This window comes from Sinocyclocheilus grahami, unplaced genomic scaffold, assembly GCF_001515645.1.
Source record: "Sinocyclocheilus grahami isolate Dianchi unplaced genomic scaffold, SAMN03320097.WGS_v1.1 scaffold657.1, whole genome shotgun sequence".
Classification (NCBI taxonomy): domain Eukaryota; kingdom Metazoa; phylum Chordata; class Actinopteri; order Cypriniformes; family Cyprinidae; genus Sinocyclocheilus; species Sinocyclocheilus grahami.
This window is the reverse complement of record NW_015505836.1, coordinates 316,803-338,594: the sequence shown is the minus strand read 5'-3', so window position 1 is coordinate 338,594 and position 21,792 is coordinate 316,803. Positions and strand designations below refer to the sequence as shown.

At 39.8% G+C, this 21,792-nt stretch overlaps 2 protein-coding genes across 3 annotated transcripts; both read left to right on the top strand.

Annotated features, from left to right (window-relative positions):
• Positions 1–3,471: 3,471 nt before the first annotated feature.
• On the top strand, positions 3,472–9,743 carry LOC107558738 (protein SOGA3-like). The gene is made up of 7 exons (XM_016242405.1): positions 3,472–3,607; positions 4,236–4,923; positions 6,013–6,237; positions 6,504–6,662; positions 6,758–6,823; positions 7,261–8,493; positions 9,532–9,743. The coding sequence occupies exons 2-7, from the start codon at positions 4,255–4,257 to the stop codon at positions 9,640–9,642; spliced, it is 2,463 nt and encodes an 820-aa protein (XP_016097891.1). The 5' UTR covers positions 3,472–3,607; positions 4,236–4,254; the 3' UTR covers positions 9,643–9,743.
• Positions 9,744–11,490: 1,747 nt separating this feature from the next.
• On the top strand, positions 11,491–18,166 carry LOC107558739 (uncharacterized). 2 transcript variants are annotated; one of them, XM_016242407.1, is made up of 6 exons: positions 11,491–11,809; positions 13,019–13,254; positions 15,798–16,208; positions 16,318–16,385; positions 16,535–17,402; positions 17,857–18,166. In XM_016242407.1, the coding sequence occupies exons 2-6, from the start codon at positions 13,111–13,113 to the stop codon at positions 18,058–18,060; spliced, it is 1,695 nt and encodes a 564-aa protein (XP_016097893.1). In that variant the 5' UTR covers positions 11,491–11,809; positions 13,019–13,110; the 3' UTR covers positions 18,061–18,166. The 2 variants fall into 2 exon arrangements, with proteins under 2 accessions (XP_016097893.1, XP_016097892.1); XM_016242406.1 differs by having other exon boundaries at positions 16,312–16,385.
• Positions 18,167–21,792: the final 3,626 nt, after the last annotated feature.

Below are 21,792 nucleotides of genomic sequence, written 5' to 3'. Positions count from 1 at the left end.
AGGAAATGGGCTTTCATACTGTAACTGTAGTTCATACTTAAATGAAGTATTATGGGTGATTGACACCGAGGATTATAACTATAACTGTAACTGTAATGTTTTAATAATCCCTCTAATTCTATAATGATAATGACACAGAGGAGCAATATCATTTGATTTCAGCTAATGAAAAATAAAAACATTGACAGCCAATCAGAATCATTCCAATATTAATAAGCTAGAGTATTTTGAAGCAACAGGTGACAAAACTGCATTGCATGCTCATGATCAACAGATGTTATTGTGAGTTGGTGTGGATGCTAATATAGTTATTGTTCTTTGGTCTTTAGACTTACAAATCTTGCTACAGTCCTTAGCTCTTCTCTTGCAACCATCCATGACATAGTTCATAATGGACTTTAATATGAGAAGGGGATGACAGTCCTATGTCTGACCGCCTATTTTAGCAGTTCACAGACCCTCAGCCTCCATCTCTCTCCTTCCTGGACCTTTAATTAAGTGTCCTCCATCCGCAATGGAGCTCCCAGACCAGAGCTTTGAGGGGTTGGGCAGACAGATCTGGACTAATCAGGCTGTAAATTGGCTTTCGCTGTAAAAGAGCTTATATCCACGTCAGAGTATGTAGCGTTATTCAGGTCACAGTGGGGGAAACTTACACTGGTATCAAACTAAAACTATTAAATAGACCAGATGGATACAATAAATATGACTTTACACATGACAATAGCAATATCCACAATAAGCGAGAAATGTTCTATATGTGACCCTGGACCACAAAACCAGTCATAAGGGTAAATTTTTCGAAACTGAGATGTATATATCATCTGCAAGCTGAATAAATGAGCTTTCCATTGATGTATGGTTTGCTAGGATAGGACAAGATTTGGTCGAGATACAGCTATTCGACAATCTGGAATCTGAGGGTGCAAAAAAAATATTGAGGAAATTGCCTTTAAAGTGGTCCAAATTAAGTTCTTAGCAATGCATATTACTAATCAAAAATTAAGTTTGAATACATTTACAGTAGGAAATTTACAAAATATCTTCATAGAACATTCATTTTTCTTAATATCTTAATGATTTTTGGCATAAAAGAAAAATCAATCATTTTGACCCATACAATGTATTTTTGGCTATTGCTACAAATATACCCCAGAGACTTAAGACTTGTTTTGTGGTCCAGGGTCACATATAGTATGCCGAATAAGAAAATAAATGTCCATTATGCAGGAAAAAATAAGTAAATGCTGCTCTAAATAGAGAAAATGTACTTCATGTTTTTGGGAATTTTATATTTGACTACTAGTAAAATCAAAAACTAGCTCTCTTAATTACATTTCCAAGGACAAACCATCATATCTTTTACTCTTTAAAATGTCTAATTTGTATAAAGTGCTACGGTCTTTGTGGCCTATATCCTTAAAATGTCCAGCTACAAACAAACCAATCAAATTATTTTACACATTTAACATTTAAATGAAAAATGTAAATGGCCACAGCTGTGGTCATAAAGATTTTTCATATGTTAGCACAATCTTTGATCTAAAGTGGTTTTTTAAATAATGCATTATTGCTTTATTATTTTAACTGTTAACTTTAATAGGACAGTCTAAACTGTCTGACAATTGATTATTATTTTGACATGGTATAGCCAAACTGAAACTACGTTACTGAGACTAAACTGTGCTCTAGTACCTTAAAGAAAATGAATTTGTTTACTCCTACTAGCTACCATCTTCAAATTCTTGCTCTCCAAAGCCATTGTACAATTCCTCTCTCTCCCTGTGTCTGATCAAGGATGTCCGTCAGTAAGAGGATTGCAAACAGGCCAGAGATTTCCACTGGCCCTATTAACAGAAAGTGGTTTCACCTTTCTCTCAACCTGTTCCTCTGATAATACACTTTATAAACACTCCCTGAGATAATTAGCTCTTCTCTGTATCCATACAAAAAGCCACCTATCATGGGCTGTGTATATACACAATAATGCAAATTCAATACTAATGCACTTCTAAATGGTGCACTAAATCTGAATCTTTTGAGTAGAAATAGCATGCAGTGTGCAGACGGATGGATAGATATTGGACTAATTTACATCTAAATCTATAACTCAGCTGAGACCCCCATATCTTATTTTGATATAATACACTCTAAAAAAATGCTGGGTTAAATACAACCCAGTGCTGGGTAAAATAGGGACAAACCCAGCAATTGGGTTGTTTTGACCCAGCGGTGGGGTTAAATGTTTAACCCAACCTTCTGGGTAGTAACCCAACCGCTGGGTCAAAACAACCCAATTGCTGGGTTTGTCCCCATTTTACCCAGCACTGGGTTGTATTTAACCCAGCATTTTTTAGAGTGTAGGATATGCAATTTCTTTTATTTATCAGATTATTTCCAGTTGAAGTACACATACAGACAGCGCTCTCTAGTGTTCACAGGCAGTATTACAGACTGATTTCAGTGCCAATGATCTGAGATAGATAGACTTTGTGATCCATTATAACATCTACAGTTACAATTCCGTATAATTTAGAGCATTTTATCAAAGTGATAGTTTTTAATATCTGAAAGACTGATTTAAATACAGACCAAGATTGTTATTTTAGTTTCATTGAAATATTATTAGAGTTTTTAAGATCTTTATTTTTTCCAGTTTTATTTTAAATTTTTATGAGTTTTAAATATTTTATAAAAAAACATCTCTTTTTTATTTTTGAACATGAACATTATATATTTTTAAATGTTTAAATGCGCTTTTTATTCATTTTTAGTTATTTTAATACATCATGTTAAACTAAATGAAAATGTTGCCTAGCTGAAATATAGTAAGTTTTATTAAAATTGTATTTTATGTCACTCAAATGTCATTTCAAGTAACAAAATTTGTTTTATGGTTTTAGTTCTAGTCAGAGCCGTTAAGAATCTGGTTCTAGTTAACTAAACTAGGCCCTGAGAAATTAAGAAAGCAAAAAACTACCTTAAAAAAACAAAACAAACAGTACATCTAAATAGATTTGTAGTGTCCTAAAATGATAGTGTAATTACATTTGCAGTAAAAAAAAAAAAAGTTCACAAGATTCACTGCAGAGGTACACTGCCTGTTGGGAGCACAAACTGCAGACTGACCTTTCGAATCTATTCATGCACAAAAGTGTGGGGGAATGATGCTGCATTTCCACCAGTTTATCTGTGAAGCAGCAAACTTCAGCAGCATTCAGACTTCCTCTTTCTCAGGTTTTAAAGGGAACTAGACTGTATACACCGAGCTCTAAAAAATAAATACAACTAACAATTAACAATTTAATAATGATGATGATGATGATAATAATGATAATAATAACAATAACATTGTAAATGTTAAATTTTAATATTTTTAACATTTAAATAAAATGTTTATATATAGCACTTTAAGATCATCCTAAATATGGTACGTCAAGTATTTCAACAACGTGGTCCTCACACGTCCTTATATCCGTTGTTACGTCACCTCATGAATATTAAACGCCCGTGTCTCGCGTCACGTGCCTAAGCAGTGCCTGGTACCCTTCAGCTGAAGTGAACTGTCTCCTCACACAGGAAATAAATGAGCACAGTTCATAAACAGGTAAGAAAATATCGCGATATTTAATGTTCTTGAAGAATAACTCAAATTAGGACTGCACCAAGAGGCATTCATTATAATATAGGCCTATGTTTATAACCTTGCAAAAACAGGAACATTCTCAAAACATTTTAGTACTGTGAAGGAAGCCTACTGTAGTCAATAAACTTGAGCCTACTGACAAATACATGTAGCTACTTATAAATCTAAAATTAATGTTCCATAGGCCTACTCATCATCATTCTTTAAACGATACGAATTCATATTTCTCTCAGAAAATTGCTGTTCTATAATTCGTTTGTATATTGAGTTTGTTTTAATAAATGCATAAATTATATATGAAGACGGCCACTAAGTGCCGTTTGAAATTTTCTTCTAAAATGAGTATTTTTATCAGGCCCCTAAGTGTAGGTTCAGTCATTTCACTTTAATGGCAATGAATAGGCTAGGTTCTTTTCATTGCCATTTAAGTGAAATAACTGAACACATTTCAAACGGCACTAAGAGGCTTTTCCATCTGAACCCTTCAATTGTATTTAATTGGCTGTACTTGTACTCTGCACAATAGCAATAGAGTTTAATCTAATATTTCCTTTTGCCTCTCTTATAAACTGCATAAAATTCGTTGAAGTGTTGTTGGAGGACATGACATGATGAGTTCTGCCGCAAGTGGCGCTGCGGATTTTCCACCATCAGCGGACATTACCGAAGAGAGGAGGCGACCATCTCCCGGACAAACCCCCGCCAAACCGGCCATAAAACCCAGCGGCAGCCGCTCCTCATCATCCGCCGCGTCGAAGCTCGGAGGAAAAGGCACTAAAGGACGCGAGGGAGAGCAGGCGGCTCAAGGAGCGCGTGTCGTGAGGGTGAGAGGTGCGGCACCTGTTCATGGTGCTGAAGCTGAGGCGGTTTGGGAAACCGAGGAGCGGATTGATCGCACTCCATCACCAGACACGAGCCGCGCGCTGCGTTTACCGTGCGTCCACAGAGACTCGTGCTCGGAGCAGGCCGGCGGCTCCTCCGGTGGAGGTGTGAGGGGGAGAGAGAGGCAGAGTGAGGCCGCCGCGGGAGGAGAGTACGTGGGCTGCGGGCCGGCCTTCTGGGGCGGGGGCTGTCTGCATTCAGAGCTCATCCAGTATCACATCAACAAGCGCTTGAAGAAAAGCGGCAGGATGCAGCGCACAGCATCAGGCGAGGCGCAACCGGGACCGGTACCGGACGCACAGGCCGCGAGCGGCGCCGACGAGCCCGTGACACAGCAGAATGAAGCCCTGCAGGACGAGATCCAGAGACTGGAGGATGAAAACGAAGACCTTAGGGTGTGTTTGCTAAGCTTGAGAAATTATGACGATGAAATGTATCATGTTAAAAAAGAAGATGGATGAATGAAATTGCTGGGAGGGTGGATGGATGGAAAAGATAGATAGATAGATAGATAGATAGATAGATAGATAGATAGATAGATAAATGGCTAAGGATGAATAGAGAGAGAAAGACGTCTCTTTAAGAGCTGAGAAAGACAGACAGACAGACAGACAGATAGACAGATAGATAGATAGATAGATAGACAGACAGACAGACAGATAGACAGATAGATAGATATATGTTTTTCAGTTTAACAGATGAGAAGGATGTATGATATTGTACAGATAGACTTTGTCTCTAAGAACTATTCAAAACCATTAAAATGGAACAAAGTGCTGTCCATAAATAATAAATAATACATGCAAACATAAAATAACAAGACATAACATCAAGAAAAACATGCAGCCAAACCCTCCGACCTAATCAAATGCTGAAAGCTTGATAAAATAAAGATAGATAGATAGATAGATAGATAGATAGATAGATAGATAGATAGATAGATAGATAGATATGGTATGGCAATGCTGTTTTCCAAAAAATCTTGGTTCCCACTGAACCTGATAAATTAAAATACTGGTGATTAACAAAAAGAAAAGCCATAGTAAGCCTGCAGAGATGTTGTTCATCCATTTCGAAATAACACTGATCATGAACCTAGAACATAAACATTATGACCAATGAGGGGTCTATTTGCTGAAGTGACTTGTATTAACAAATTCTGAATGATTTTAAAAATGTTGCCTTCTGAAAGTGAACAGAACCTTGAGAGAACTACAACACTGTAACAATTTAGCCCCAGTTTCAGAACAAAGCAAACTAGTTATGAAAACGGCCTTGGTATATGCTGTCCTGTCACTAATTAGCATGTTCAAGCAACAGTTTGCCAAGGACTCATTAAGCATGTCATTTGTGCAGTTTATTCAAATAATGTAAATGCAGAGATCTAATTTGCATATTTCTGCAATATAATTGCAGAGTAGAAAGCTTGAAAATAAGGGTTTCTCTTAATTTCTTTATTAATGTGCAAACTCTGGTTTTCATAGAATGAGATTGAGGAGATGCGAACAGAGATGGAGGAGATGCGTGACACCTTTTATGAGGAGGACACCTGTCAGTTACAAGATATGCGGCGCGAACTCGAGCGCGCAAATAAGAACTGTCGCATCCTTCAATATAGACTCCGCAAGGCTGAACGCAAACGACTTCGCTATGCACAAACTGGAGAAATTGACGAGGACCTCCTGAGGAGCTTAGAGCAAGATTTGAAGGCAAGTACCAATGTTTTTTTTATCTTTAAAGGAAACCAGAGAAGGTCTATGATTAATTACCCATCCCCAAGTACTTACTTGCACCATTTTTATCTAATTACTAAAAACATGTCATTTAGCTGATGCTTCTATCCAAAGCAACATTGCACTTATTACCAAGACATTGTCCCTGGAGCAACCTAAGGTTAAGTGTTTTTCTCAAGAGCACAATGATACTTTATGAATCAGATCTATAACCACTAAGCCACACCACCGCATTCTGACAGGTTGCCAAGGATGTGTCTGTAAGACTCCACCATGAGCTGGAGAATGTGGAGGAGAAACGAACAAAGACAGAAGAAGAAAACGAGCGATTAAGACAGAAACTTATTGAGGTGGAAGTCACAAAACAGGCTCTGCAAAATGAGCTGGACAAAGCCAAAGAGGTATAAATGCAAACACAAATCACTACAGAATCTAAATAGTTCTAAATACTATACATATTCATGGCATAGCCTTCATATAAATTTGTTATGTCCAGTCTCAGAAACGAAGAGGAAGCAAAGATGCACAAAAACCTGAGCGGAAGACTCAGACTCCTACAGAGGTAAGCATAAAACATTGACAGCAACTGGTATGCGGTCAAATGAAGGCTGTTAGGGTACGTGATAAGTTTAAGTTACAACCAGTAATGTAATTTTTTTTGGCAAAAATATGAAGTGCACTACATTGCAAACTATACAAAGAATGAAAGTTGGCATGCAAACAAAACAAAACAAAAAAGTATTACACCATAAAATGTAAATCTGTTGTCACATTTACTGTTGATCTGCAAAATTTCACAGGCAAAATCTTGTCATTTCAAAAGAAATCCATACAGTTGCCTTGTCTACCAACAGAAAGGTGTTTGGTTTTAATGTGACTTATATTTGAGCTGTCCTTCATACTTTGCAAAACCATTTAGGATGGGTCTATTTCTCCACAAAAACCTGCCAAAATTCCTGCTAATGTGCCAGAACCTTAATGCAACACTTTTGTCCACAGGAGGACAATGAGGACCTGAAATGCCAGCTGGCCTTTATTAAAGAGGAGGCTACCTTAATGAGAAAGAAAATGGCCAAGATTGACAAGGAAAAGGACCGTTTGGATCAAGAGCTACAGAAGTATCGTTCCTTCTATGGGGATCTGGACAGCCCTCATCCAAAGGGTGAAGCTGGTGGCCCTCCCACTACAAGGGAATCCGAGCTCAAACTTCGCTTGCGATTGGTAGAGGAAGAGGCCAACATCCTGGGACGTAAAATAGTCGAATTGGAGGTGGAGAACCGTGGCTTGAGGGCGGAGTTGGATGATCTTCGAGGGGAAGAGTCATCTAATGGGGGCTTGTCCGGAGCGGAAGGAGGAATGGGGCGGGAGCAGGGGTTGGAGCTGTCAGAGCTTAGGCAACAACTCCAGTTGGTGGAGGATGAGGCAGAACTTCTAAGGAGGAACCTGGCTGATGTAGAGGAACAGAATAAGAAAGTGACATGTGAGCTGAACAAACTGCGCTTTAAAGAGGGTACAAGGCACACCTCAGGTGGTAATGCAATGGCTGCTGCCAATGGAGCGGGAGACAGCTCCAAAGCCGAGGCTTTGCAGGAGGAGCTGAAGGCAGCGAGGAAACAGATCAATGAACTGAGTGGGAAAGTGATGCAGCTGCAGTATGAGAACCGTGTGCTGCTTTCCAACATGCAACGGTATGATCTAGCATCTCACCTAGCCATCACGCCACGGGACAGTGATGCAGAGAGCGACAGCGGTCCTGGAATCGGAGGGCGTAGAGGTAGTGATGATGACTCAACTTCCTCTCGCCTCCCTCCCCATCGCAAACGTGAAGGTCCTGTCGGAGGTGAAAGCGACTCAGAGGAAGTTCGCAATGCTCGGTGCCTCACGCCAACTCGTTCTCTTTATTCTCCTGAATCCGCCCGGCTCCTCTCACGCTCTATACGGGACAGGCAACAGATGATTGACATCCGTGCTGAAGCGGAGCGATTGGGGCGAACCATTGATCGGCTCATAGCCGACACCAGTACCATCATTGCAGAGGCGCGGGTGTTTGTAGCTAATGGGGATCTTTTCGGCCGTATGGAAGATGATGACGATGGTGGGAGGATCAGGGAGCATGAGCTACTCTACCGCATTAACGCTCAAATGAAAGCCTTCAGGAAGGAGCTGCAGGGGTTTATAGACCGACTTGAAGTCCCAAAACCTGACGAAAGAGATTCAGAAGAGCCATTATCTGTGAGTCTGGCAAGAGTCTGTGTGTCTATGTGAAGCACAACAAGAATGTTTGACACACCGTAAAGGAATAGTTGACCCAAAAATCTAATTTCTGTTATTTACTCACCCTTGATTCTCTTTCTTCCGTGGGACAGTGACCAGTGGCTTTAAAGTACCCAAAAGGGCAAGAAAGCACCATATAATTAGTATGTACAATGGACTCTTATTTTAAGTCTTCTAAAGCCATACTTTTGAGTGAGAAACAGATAAAAAAAATTAGGGTCTTAATTAACTGAAAGTATAATTTGCATCAAAGTGCATCATGTCGAGTTTGACATCAATGACAACTGGTCAGAAGTTACTGATGTAAAACCTTACATGAATGAATGCAAACACAAATGAGATGTGAAGTACAGCAGAGCAGTGTTGACATTAACAAAAACAAAAACTATTACAAATTGTTTGCGTTAATTGAAATAAAATGAAAATGAGAAAGGTTGCTCATTTTAACTTGGTTGCAAATTTTTTTAATAAAATGAAATAGCACAAAATGAAAATGAAAACTAAAAACATAAAAATAAAAGCTAATTAAATTTTAATAAACACTATAATAGTGTAGAAATAATCATATAATAGTGCAGCAGAATGGGTACATTTCATTGAATATATTTTGGTCTGTTTATCAAGCAAAGGTATTTTGCGGTTACAGAAACCGAATAGTGCAAAGTCATACTTTCATTTAATTTCCACGTAAAGAAAGAGAATCACAGGGAAATACAACAATTTTCATTTTGAGGTGAACTATTCCTTTAAAGGGAGTGAGTTTAATAGTGAAGAACAAGAAAGCACTACATAATTCAGAGAGTTCATCTCCTGACTGCTTTTAACATTTAACAAGATACAGCATATTTTTTATTTGCCAAGATTTTTAAACTATGCAAACAGAAAATGCTAATGGCTATAATATCTTAACCTTTCTCTCTTTCTCTCTGATCCTGTCTTCCCATGCACCCCTGTCTTTTAATGCATGTTCGTTAATCCTGTCGGTTATTCACCCAGATGTTTCAGCCCATCATTTTATTTATCCTCATTCTAGTGTTGTTCTCCTCGCTTTCTTATGCCACCATTTTTAAACTTGTATTTCTTTTTACCCTCTTTTTTGTCCTGTGATCACCATTCGCCCATTCATTAGCATAGTCACGCCCTTTGTTTTGTTTGTTTGTCAATGTTGTGTATGTTCACCATGGTTGAAGAATCACAGGACGGTCACTTTCCAAGCACAGACAGCACGCTTAAGCACAGAAGTCTGCAAAACCTTAATTTCCAAAACGCTGGAGAATGTTTTATCCAAATCGTACATATATGGCTGCCATTGGAAGGTACACCATCAAGACAAGAGGTTTTTTTGCAACTAAAGACTATCATACATCATAGGAAAACACTGAGCCACTGGAAACTACATTATCCAGAAGACATTTCTTTCATTGAGGACTATGGTTATCAGGCACACTGAAGCTTGCTTTGCCACCAAAGGCTTGCAATGAAATATGGAACTGCAGTTTACTACTAAGGGGCATGTTACCACATTACACATAATGCCTGCCCCTGCACTCTAAGATACTGTACTTCAGCTGGAATGATTTCCTATCAGAAGCATGCAATGGTGAGTAAGAATATGGTATATAACTGTATACTCAGAGAGGTCAGAAAAAATATGCATACATGTGTATGGATGGTGAATAACTAACAGGCTTTATATATTTGACTGGAGATGTCAGGAATCATCCATAATTGTTTTGCATTGATTGATTGATTGCACAATCATCTGAAGAAATTGCACAAAAGATTAATGTGATATGCTAAAGAACAGCTGTGGCTTCGATGGGGTGGGTGAATGGGGGTCCAAGTTCACATAAAGTGCCTGTGTACATGATGACAGCATGCACAAATTACCTTCTGCTGCACATTTTGTTGCACCAGAGCAGGATCTGTCTACTGCTGAACGTGCTTCTCATTCCTGCAAGCATGTCATGGATCAGCAATTTGGAAATCAGAGCTTGCTTTCTTTAAGAGTTTATTTAGCTTGTTGGCATCTCCAGTTTAGTCTCAGTTGAAGCACCTGAGTCTTCAAGTTGTCGGCAGTAATTCCTGAGTAAAATAATTAAAGCTGTAAATAGATTAAAATAATTACAAAAACAAGATCTGTGGAAGTGTTGGGTTCACAATTTATTTGGAGCACAAATACATTTGTTTTGGTTTAGATGAGTCTAGGTGATTGACAAGAAAATTACACTTGGAAAACAACACCACATCTGTTTTTCTAGAGTGAGTCTCTTTTTGGGAATTGAAAGTCATTTCTTCTCAATTTCCTGCCAGCTGAAAGTAAACTCATTAGCGAAAACCATCAAAGATACAACTCTGTATTCAAATTTGCCAGTTTTACTGTGTCTCCATTCTCAGAGGCTTTTGCTTTGATGTTTTCCTTGTTCTCATTATTGTGCCTGGAAACTATTTGAGTCAGAGGCCAATATTTGGGCTGAACTGTCGGTCGGCTGTTTATTGTGCAACAGCCACGTGTCAAATAAATACAAGCGTGAGGCGCCCATTAAGAACCGTGGACAGCACACTTAGTATCCGCTAATTCTGTCCAATGGTATCTAAAAAATAAAATGGACAGAGTGTTTTGAGAGTCCCAAATAGCCCAGTTGCCTGTGGGCATTAGTAGAAGTCGAAACAACTGGAATAGGAGTCACAAGATCACAATCTGCCAAGTCCTAAAAGCAGACTAGCAACAAGACAGTTTCACAGAGGTGGGGTAGAACTGGGCATTTTAAAATAGCCATGTAAACACTCTCCCTCTGCCTTTGTAATTTTAACCTAGAATGTCGGTGACGACAGTCTCTTGCATGGAGACCACAAATGTCGGAATAAATCTGACATTATGATACCAGACACCTGGCAGGTCTGACGTCACAGGGGTAAATACTTAGAGTCACTATAAAGCCCCGGGGCCCCTCAGGACTACAGTTATTTACCCCTGAGCTTCAGACAGGACCGTAGTACCGGACAGAAGAAACATTTAAGATCCAATACACAGGATTTTTATTTCACGCCGTTGGAAGCGAGCCTTCATGGTCTTTGCACAGTTACGTCCCGTTTGAGTACAGGAGCTGTCAAAGGGGAGGCGGTACTGAAACAAGCGTGATCTTGATTTAAGCAACAAACCTGTACTTGAACAGGTTACTCAAACACTACTCATATTCTGGAGCGTCTGTTTCAACTCATCAAAAACACATGAGAGGGAGTTACTGGAGGAGCCAATAATAAGATTTAACCGGTAAGGATTAAGAAAGCTTGTAGACAAGTACAGAACATAAACCTCCATTTTTAAACCTTTTTAAAGTATTAAATTGTTACTAACAACTCTTTTCTGCGATCTTTCACTTGGGCTGAAAATGTTGGATATATAATTTTAAGAACCTTTTTAGCCTCACTGGTCACATTATACACTGAAAGTAAAGTAATATAAAAGTAAATTACTGTATCTACATATATAAGGACATATACTTGCTTAAGGAATACTAACAAACAATATGTACTTAATATGTAAATAATTTACGGAACTGTTGGTAAATTCACTTGAATTTACTACTATTGTGATCGTCTACTTTTACCTATAGAGAGTAAGTGTGTATCAATCATTAAAAGGTGCTCTTACTATATCTTTTTAGTTTTATAACACATAATTACAGAGGGTATAAATATCCTTCCATTCTAACGTCATACGGTGGTACATTCTGGAAATTTCGTGAGTTAAACTGGGTGTCATGTTCCTTGACGGAAGAAAATTCCATCCTTAATACCCACCGTAAATCAAAGCTTCATTACAGAAAAACGTAGTGACGTTACCACGGAAAGGATGCAACTATTCTGAGCTCATCCAAGCAAGTAAAAGGTTCTACACTTGCTTGGAACTTTGACCTCATCCTTAACCTGAAAGAAGCAGTGTAACCTTGTAGTCAAAGATCTAGACTGATTGTAGGTGTAGGTTATGCAAGGGGCGACCAGTTACTTTTTACTATTGTGCCTTTGATCAAGAGAGATCAGTTTACTCCAGGGAGACTGTCCATGTTATAAAACTGACTTCAGAATCCCTGAAGTCCCTTTAGGTAACTTGAGCATGTCTAATGAAGTTGGTGTCTAAAGAACATGCTGACAATTTTGACAGTTAAGTGCTGGTTTGAAGGACAGGGAATGCATATAGAAAGGATTCAAAGCCTTAAAGCAGGTGTCCAGAGCAAATAGCTGGGATTTTGTTACCTTCTTTGCGTCTCCTTGAATGGAGTACAATCAAGAAGACTTCACTTATGTTCACATTTGTAACACCCTCAAACTTTAAAGCAAGCCATTGTAGACAGTAGAATTTTTTACAGTGACTTAATTTACTTGAGATACCAACTACTACCAGATACTCTGATTACTTAAGAGTACCGTAAAGAATGAATAGGCTATTTCTCAATGATGAATATCTCTTTTGTCTTCATAGAGGTATTGGTGGACTTGCCAATGTGGTCACTCCAGTGACCTTTCAGAAATTGCAGCATAGGTTTCTGAGCACAGACACACATACACAGAAGAATGGCTGCATTGGAATTGCACTGTGGGCCGGAGCCTGGGAGTTGTGTGTGGGGTGGAGACAGAGCTGACCTGCTTGACAGTTTTGACTCCGAGATGCAGGAATGGGAAGATCAGCTACAAGACATGCAGAGGAAGATTGAAGAGGTGAGACAAATTTTCAACTGAAATGACGCCAGTCAGTATGACCGAATCCATATCCATCCAACAATCTCCATATCTAGAGAGAGAGAGATTCTTATTCAAAAATGTAAATGAACTTCAAAAATATAGTGCTCTGGTTTGACTATAAACCATTCCAAAAGATCCACTGGCACTGTTATCCTGCCTGTACTAGAGCCACGGAGTTGTTGATGTTGTGATAGTGGGCACTAACAAGAATTGTGATTGGCTGAAAGGATCTTGACCCCCTGTTGGCTCCATCTCTTGGATATAATAATAGGTGCTTCGCCCCACAACACCATGACTGTGACAGATGTTAACAAGCTTATTAAATCCAAAGGGATAGGGGTTACAGGCTACTTATGAACATTCACAGTCTCTCTCATATCAAAACACAGGAAGTTAATGCATTCATGCTGAAACAGGCCAACCAAACATGTTGTTATTGATAGATTAATTAACCTTTGAGCATGCAAGCCCTCCCTCTCATTCTAAAGAAGAAACCCCATGCTGTTTACTTCTGCACAGGTTGCATAACTAGTCTATGCAGTACATCATGCAGTGGCGGCTCGTCGGGGGAGGCAGAGCTTCCCCATAATTTTGAGGTGAAAATAGGAGGACGACGATTTAATGTTAATAAAATTCACAATTCATTTCAGTTCATGTCTCAGAATGTGTATTTTATGTTTGTAATTTCACAGTTGTAATACCATAACGTGAAAGTGCCATTCTATCGAGAATGTAATTATAACCGCTAATGATAGAGAAGGGGAGGGGGAGGCCGGGGGAGAGATGAGCTCTCGTGCCTCCGTTGGTAAAAAAAATTAGCCAATCACCATTGAGTGTTCACTTTCAGCGCTGAGGAGTGTTGAGAAAAGAACCCTCGCAAGGGAGGCTAGCCTCCCTTCTGATATCAGCCAATCATCAAAGAGACGTAAATTACGTGATACTAGTTTGAACGTCCGCCGCTGCGCTGATAATGTACCAAGTACTTATGATGAGTAGCGATATTGAATATTTGATTGCCAACATATTTACCAAGCTGTCATTCAAACAGTATATATACAAATTTAGGGAAAACGGCCTAAGCTGGATATACGCTACAGCAGTCGGCTTAATTAAATGGCACAACAGGTAGCTCTCTTTTAACACAGACTTTTAAAGGGGTCATATGATGCTTTTTTAAAGATCATTATTTTGTGTATTTGGTGTAACAGAATATGTTGACATGCTTTAATGTTCAAAAAACTCATTATTTTTCAAATACTGTACATTATGGTAGGTCCTCTATGCCCCGCCTCTCTCAAACGCTTCGTTTTCTACAAAGTCCCTCCTTCCGACAAGCGCAGTCTGCTCTGATTGGCCAGCTGACCCAGTGCATTGTGATTGACCGAACACCGCAAGCACTCGTCGGAAATGTAACGCCCCTTACCATAATCACAAGCTTCTTCTTTCAAAATAAATGTAAAGACAGAGCCCGAAAGGGGAACAGAGTCTCGTGACAGACACAGTGATGAAGCTGGTATGTGTTTGCAGTACACAAGCCACGGTTAAGACAGCTGACTCCACTGTGATATGACCCTGTCTCTCTCTCGCTCACACGTGTGCACGCACATGCACACACACACACACATGATGCGCAAAACTCCACATTTGAACAGTCAATAGCAAATACTTAAACTAATAACAAAACAGTAGCTGATTCAAAAGCGCCAGATTGTCATAGCAAAGTCAGAATTACCTCCTCTCCTAGGTTCATGAAACGGTCGTCCATAAAATGCATTGCTATTCTGTTGTAAGTAATCTTAAAGATTCCTAAATGCATCTACTTTCGGAAGGCCAAATAAAGTGCTTTTGCTTTAACCTAGAAACACACAGCGTCTCCCTGACATGGCTGCTTCAACACTAACTGCGGTTACTGAAACCACGCCTTCTTTCTTTGCGTGCACATTTGGGCGGCATTATGCAAATATTTCCACATAGTGAGGTAGATATGTGGGGGCGTGTTAGAACGAGCCGTTTTAGGGGGGCGTGGCAGAGTCTTAACTTTGATAAAGAATATCTCTTTGGTTTTGAAACTTTAGTCTTTGCAACTTCAGGGATCTTATCTATGCACAATCAGCTTGTAACACTTGCAGGAAAACTTGAAATTGCATCATATGACCCCTTTAAGAAGGGATGGATGTTTGCTTCAAGTGATAGGTCAGGTAAGTGAAATTATATTATCTTGATGTATGTATGTATGTCATTTTCTTTACGTTTTCTGACTAAAAGCAACCAAAAAGCCATTTTAAAGTGGTTAAGCAAATAATAATAATAATAATAATAATAATCGGCAGGGATCCCAGACCAATACAGTTAGTGTGCCTCCTCTATTTTAAAACCCACGAGCCGCCACTGACATCATGCCAGTTGTTTTCGCTGACTTGTGGATTTAAAACATTTGCTTTCATGTAGGTGGGCAAAAATATATATATTTTTTTTTTATGAATGCTGAGTTTGTTTCTAACATTGTGATTGTGTTTCAGCTGTATAATGAGGTCAAAGCAAGAAGAGAAGCCAGCGAGAGCAGCTCAAACAACAACACAAACAATAACAATTTGGACATTACTTTGCTTCCTGTCAACTCTCAGTATAGCCACCAGGCCAATGGTTATCATGAATCCCGTGGTCACCCCAACAACAGCCTCCCAATTCGTCAATGCAGTGAAATAAGAGCAGATCCTTCAGTTATGCAAAGCTTTGGCTTTCACCACCCCAGTGAATACAGTAATGACTCAAACAATTGCATGCTTAATACCCTGAGCAATGGCAGCCATTACCCTGCCAGTTGTCACGATCTTGAAAGGCAAGATGCCACCCTAGACATACTCAATGGATACCTTCAACAGGGCCCACATTTTAGAAGGAACGCAGGGAATTTCGGAGGTCCAAACACAGTGAGTGCCTCTTTCACTACTGATAAATCTCTCCTTAAACTGGACTCTTACACCTCAAGAATTTCTTTACACTTTATCCCTTCATTGCCCCTCTTTTTTTTTGATCCAGAACTCCAAGGTATATCCAGTTACGCACAGCTATCAAGACAGCACGAAGACCAGCCCGGTAACAAACAGGTAAAACATTTTCAATCTCAACCTATCAGACTCATTCCTATTGTTGTCCAATTATCATGCATGTTTCTTGTTGGTTATATAGACCAACGCTTAGTGTTTGCCCAATTTCCTCTTGTGACTACTTGGTTGATTTGTTTTTTTCACATTAGGACTGCCTTGTGTGTGGTTCTGGAGGAGATTGAGGCTGAGAACAAAAAGAACAAGAAATCAAATTGGGATGACTCCCAAGACCGCCACGTTAGCTGGAAAGACCCGGTTTCATCAAACGACCTTCCCCCTAAAAATTCAGCTTCCAAACTGGCAATCAGACAGAGAGATGCTTCTCCTGTAACCCCTCGCTCCATCTACCATGAGTCATCACAACAACCTGACAGGAAATGCCTCTTGCTCGACAGGAAATCTGGCAGCCCATCAGTATTGCGTAAGTTTGGTGCCATGTTGCAGGAGAACGAGGGGAAAACCCTGATAGAGGATGGTCTTGTGACCACCGTTGTCTCCACTGAACCTCAGAGGCACACCAGCACTCCCATTTGCCAGAGCAAGTTTGATGCCAGACGGGCATCCTCACGTGTGCCCTTCCAGAAATGCCTTGCAGACTGTGACGCACTGGTAGCAGATCTGGAGCCCAGCCAGGAGTCTTGGGCAGCTGGTCCTTCTAGACACCTCCTCAATGGAGACAAAGACAGTGGGAAGGGTGGTTGTGTTCTTGAACAGCATGGCTTGGCCTATAACTTAAGCCCGACACAGTCTCACCTTAACTCAGGGGATCACAAGGTGGCTTCACTGTCTAAATCCCACAAAGCAGGCTTCCAGAGTGAGGACCTATTTTCTGACTACCAGATGGTGGAAAGGATTCTGGGAGCAGGATCTCAAAACTTCAGTAAGGTACACAGAGGACTTGGTGTCGACATGATGAGACTGGGAAATGACAACTTGGAGCAACTTCTAGAAATGATGGAAATGGAGAACAACAGAAGCCAGAGGGCCACATTCACCCAGCAACTGGACAACAAGCAGGTGAAGAGGGTACAAATTTGATTAGCACACACACTAAATTTCAGTGCAGTATTTATTTTTGTCTGAATCATTGTGCCCATGCTCTTGGCAAGTGTTCCTCATTCCTGATTCTGGAAAGCCACTTTCATGAAGAGTTTATTTCCAAGTGTGCTCTAACACATCTGGTTTTTAGGTAAACCCAAAGGCCTTGATTAGTTAATTCAAGCACATTTGATTAAAATTTGATCTAAATTTTGCAGGAAAGTTCTCCAGGACCAAGAATTAGGAACCTTGCTTTTGATGTGATGCTCTCGACCTCATTCTTCCATCTCTCCCTTATGCTACTTTGCTTTCTGTTTCTGCTAACCTGTCAAATAAAGACATAATATGTTGGTACATAAAATGCAAGTAGATTAATCCAAGCATTGATCATTTATCCAGAAAGATACTTACATTAAAACTTCTTCCTCTGTAGGTCAACCGTGAGTCATCTCCTGCACCCAGCAGTAGCCATTTTTCTCGTCCTGCTCGACCAGCCAATCAACGTCGTCCATCCAGATGGGCTAAGCATATTCACCCAAGCAAAATCACCCACTCATCCTGCCCACCAAGCCCTGGCATGAAAGCCAAACAATTCTTGAATTCATATTCCCGGCACACAGAAACTGTCATCATGTGACCAGGATACAAGAACCTTCAAAGGACATTTTCACCCAAGGGCAAAGACGAAACTTTGACCTTTTGTAGAACACAATCTACTTTTTTGTATATATAACCACCACCACTATATCAAAGTACCTTATTGCTGCCCACAAGGATGGCCTATGGTGTTTTCCTTAAATAACTTCAAAAGGATACCGCTTTCATTTAACTTTGAAGTGCTTTGGAAAGAAACTTCAGTGGACATTTTTTGACCTGGTGAACTTCTGTGCCTATATGAACCCTTCATTGCCTTTTCTCTTTATTTCTTTTTGTCATTCTCATTAAATTTTGTATTCTTTTATTATGTTTTCTATTTTCCCCGAGTGCTTTGTGTACAGTGCAGTTCTTGTGGTGCCATGTAGGGCATTTTTGTAACCATATAAGCATGTATGCAACAGGCATAACATGTATTTAAACATACATGGCAACGAGTTATTGAGCCTTATCTATTATGCATAATCTGTAAAGGTGTGTGCAAACATTTTGATGTTCTGTCATAAAGTCCATTTCAGTACTGCATTAGTGCTTCATAATATTGACATGATGAGGTCATAACAGGCTCATAATATTTTTTATAAGCCTTATTTGACTGCGCCTGATGTGGGCTGTAACTACTCGGTGCATGGCACCTTTTTGTGGGAACATGTCTGCATTCGCCACCCTTGTAAAAAAAAAAAGCCAATTATTCTTAAGTTCAACATCTGTGAAAGTAAAGTATATCTTTTGACCATATTATAGTGAAGAAATTCTTTTGGAATGTTTATTAATTTTTGTGACATTACCCTGACATGACAAAAACGTGATGCTTTTTGTTTTTTTCCTCTGGATAATAAACGCAAGTGCTTTGACAAATTAGTTTATTGTTTTAAGTGGTGAATGCTAATGTTAGCACTAATATTTCTGCTCACTGTTACTTTTCTTTGCAATCTGACAAGCTAATTTTCACCTGGTGGACAACAAAACAGACAACAAACATAGACTTATGGAGCAACCGGAGTCATTAAGGGCCAAGACAGTCATAAACAACGCCCCTTTAACCGTTAGTTTGCTATGAGTAAAAGATGAGATGAGGAGCACGAAAATAAAACACCGCCCTCTATTCAATATTCCGTTTCAGTTGGAAATAAGTCACCATATTAAAAGTCGGCAGCATCTTCTGGTTCATGCAGATTTTAAGGGTGGGTTCTTTTGATTTTGGCCAGTAAGCAACCAAATATCAATGTGTTGATAACTTTATTAACCACATAGCAACAACCTATAATATCCTATCAGCAACTTCTCCAAGGTCATGCACCACTCAAATGTTCTTCAGAAATATAAAAAGTATAGTTTAGTATAGTAGTTTCCTGAAAATGTGACAACAGTGGGGTAAAACATTTTACAATCTCTTACATCTTTTTTCACTAAAAAACAAAACAAAAGCAAAAGTATAAGATGCTTCATGCCAACATAGTAAAAAGGCCTCTCTTTAATTAGCTCCTCGTTAAGCAGTATTAACATTGCTCTTGCCCTACGTTACTAAAAGCTATCAAGAAGCATCCTATTCCTCATTCAGAGTCCTAATGTAACCGGCTCTTACCATGCCTTACTATCTCTCTCTGTCCTGCTCTCAGTTACTCGACCCGCTGCTGAAATGTTGCACCTGTGTCTGAAATAGGAAGCGTGACGTTGTTTTGGTGCCAGAAATCTTAGACGTGTTAGTGGAGGGCTGAGGGGGGAGGCGTGTGATGTTCAGGGGACATCTCTCTCTGTCTCACTCTGAATCTGTAAATGAGTAATAAAGTCTTTCCTGCACTATAACACCACGCTGGAAGCACGGAACAGCATCTTAATGAGGTCTTTAGATATAGATAGATGTTCACAACTTTCATGTGAGGTCTTCATAGCACGCCACATGGATTTATTATTATTGGAGTAACCTGGGGTTAAATGCCTATAGTGAGTGCTCATTGATCACTTGTGGGATTCGAACCAGCATCCTTCTGGTTACCAGCCCTGAGCCTTAACCCCTTAACCACCACTCTTGGGTCCTTGAAAACATGAGGTTTGTATGAGTGGTGCTTACCCAAACAAAACCCCTGGCTATGATGATACGGTGTTTGCAAGGTGGATGGAAAGTTATTACTTCATTTGCTAAGGCTAGTTACGTGCAGAACAAAGAGCCAAGGCCTTACGATATTCCAGGGCAAGCTGTGTACTGAAGTAATAGCAATAGCGATGCTTTAGCATTGATGACTTGAATGATAAATGCCTAAAGGGTTAAATGGACAGCTAGGCATTCTCCATGACGTCATAAAGACATCTCTCTGGAATTGCTGAATTACTGAAGTCTAATCCTGGACAGCAAAACACCAACAACTTGGCGATATAAAGCTCTCTAAGTGAACACTGATCTCAGATCATCTCAGCCAGTGTCACCTGCTGTTGTAGAAGTGTATGGGGAACCGCTTGAACGTGTAAGAGTTGCCAAGTAACACACCTGTGATGTCAGAGAGGAAAGACAACCAGTAAGGAGCCCTTCAGATGTCTTGCCATGTGTCTCCTGCTGCAGCATATTACATAAGAGAAAGAGAGGTATTATACTGTCATAAGTTACTAATGATTAGATACAAGAGAGGCCCAAAACATAATCTGCCCAAGTTAGCAAACTCAAATGCTTCTAGCTATGCAAGTTTGATTTCACGTTGTTGCATCCTGAAACACAATTTATAGTACATACTGCCTTCTCACTGTTGTCATAAGGGGCATAAGCATCAATTCCCCAAACAGCTTGATCTTCCATCATGATGGAGCAAGCATGTTAAGAGAATTTTATGAAAATGTACAACTCCTCACCACTAGATTTGAAACAATCAGTGACTGATATTTTAAGGTGGCTCTATTGCCCCATAAAATTGCCCCCCATTGAATGCATTTAAGTTTGTATAATGGGAACATGCACATGACGTGCAGTATACATACTTGCATGGAGGTATATCTGTGGTCTTAAAGTAATTCAAACAAGTCAAATCAACCTAAATGCTGTTTTAAGAGTCCAAAACTGTACATGCTACAAAGTCATCCTGGTAAGCAAAACGATTCACCCACATGTTATAGAGCTCCAATATATCTGTATATTTACTGCATTTTGAAAAAAAGCAACGTGAACCTCTTGGGATCTGTGTTTGAATAATAACTGAGTTGGTAAATATCACCCATATACTTACAGTAGTCATTCAGTCCATGTATAATGATCTATGTAAGTCTGCGAACATTAAGACAGTAATGCACTCTACATAAATATGCAGATAAATGCAGAAGTGAATGGAAAGATGTTTCCAGGCTATGCTATGAATATGCTGAGCTTACTCGGCAAACTGTTCAACATGAAAAAAATTTAACTGAAAAGGAAAACTGATAATAGAAGGTGGGTTATGCTACTACATGTTACAGCACTCCTAGGGAAAGTGAAGTGACGTGTGGCCAAGTATGGTGTCCCATACTCGGAATTTGTGCTCTGCATTTAACCCATCCAAGTGCACACACACACACACCATGAACACACACCCAGAGCAGTGGGCAGCCAACGCTGTGGCACCCGGGGAGCAGTTGGGGGTTCGGTGCCTTGCTCAAGGGTCTCATCTCAGTAGTGGTATTGAAGGTGGAGAGAGCACTGGTTATTCACTCCCCCACCTACAACTCCTGAGACTAGAACCTGCAACTTTCAGGT

Bases quoted from the DNA above. Each gene is read 5' to 3' on its own strand.
- LOC107558738 (XM_016242405.1), top strand. From the start codon at position 4,255: ATGATGAGTTCTGCCGCAAGTGGCGCTGCGGATTTTCCACCATCAGCG. The intron at 4,924-6,012 runs GTGTGTTTGCTA...TGGTTTTCATAG, and splicing joins ATGAAAACGAAGACCTTAGG to AATGAGATTGAGGAGATGCG. The intron at 8,494-9,531 runs GTGAGTCTGGCA...TTATTCACCCAG, and splicing joins ATTCAGAAGAGCCATTATCT to ATGTTTCAGCCCATCATTTT.
- LOC107558739 (XM_016242406.1), top strand. From the start codon at position 13,111: ATGGCTGCATTGGAATTGCACTGTGGGCCGGAGCCTGGGAGTTGTGTG. The intron at 16,209-16,311 runs GTGAGTGCCTCT...TCTTTTTTTTTG, and splicing joins ATTTCGGAGGTCCAAACACA to ATCCAGAACTCCAAGGTATA. The intron at 17,403-17,856 runs GTGAAGAGGGTA...CTTCCTCTGTAG, and splicing joins AGCAACTGGACAACAAGCAG to GTCAACCGTGAGTCATCTCC.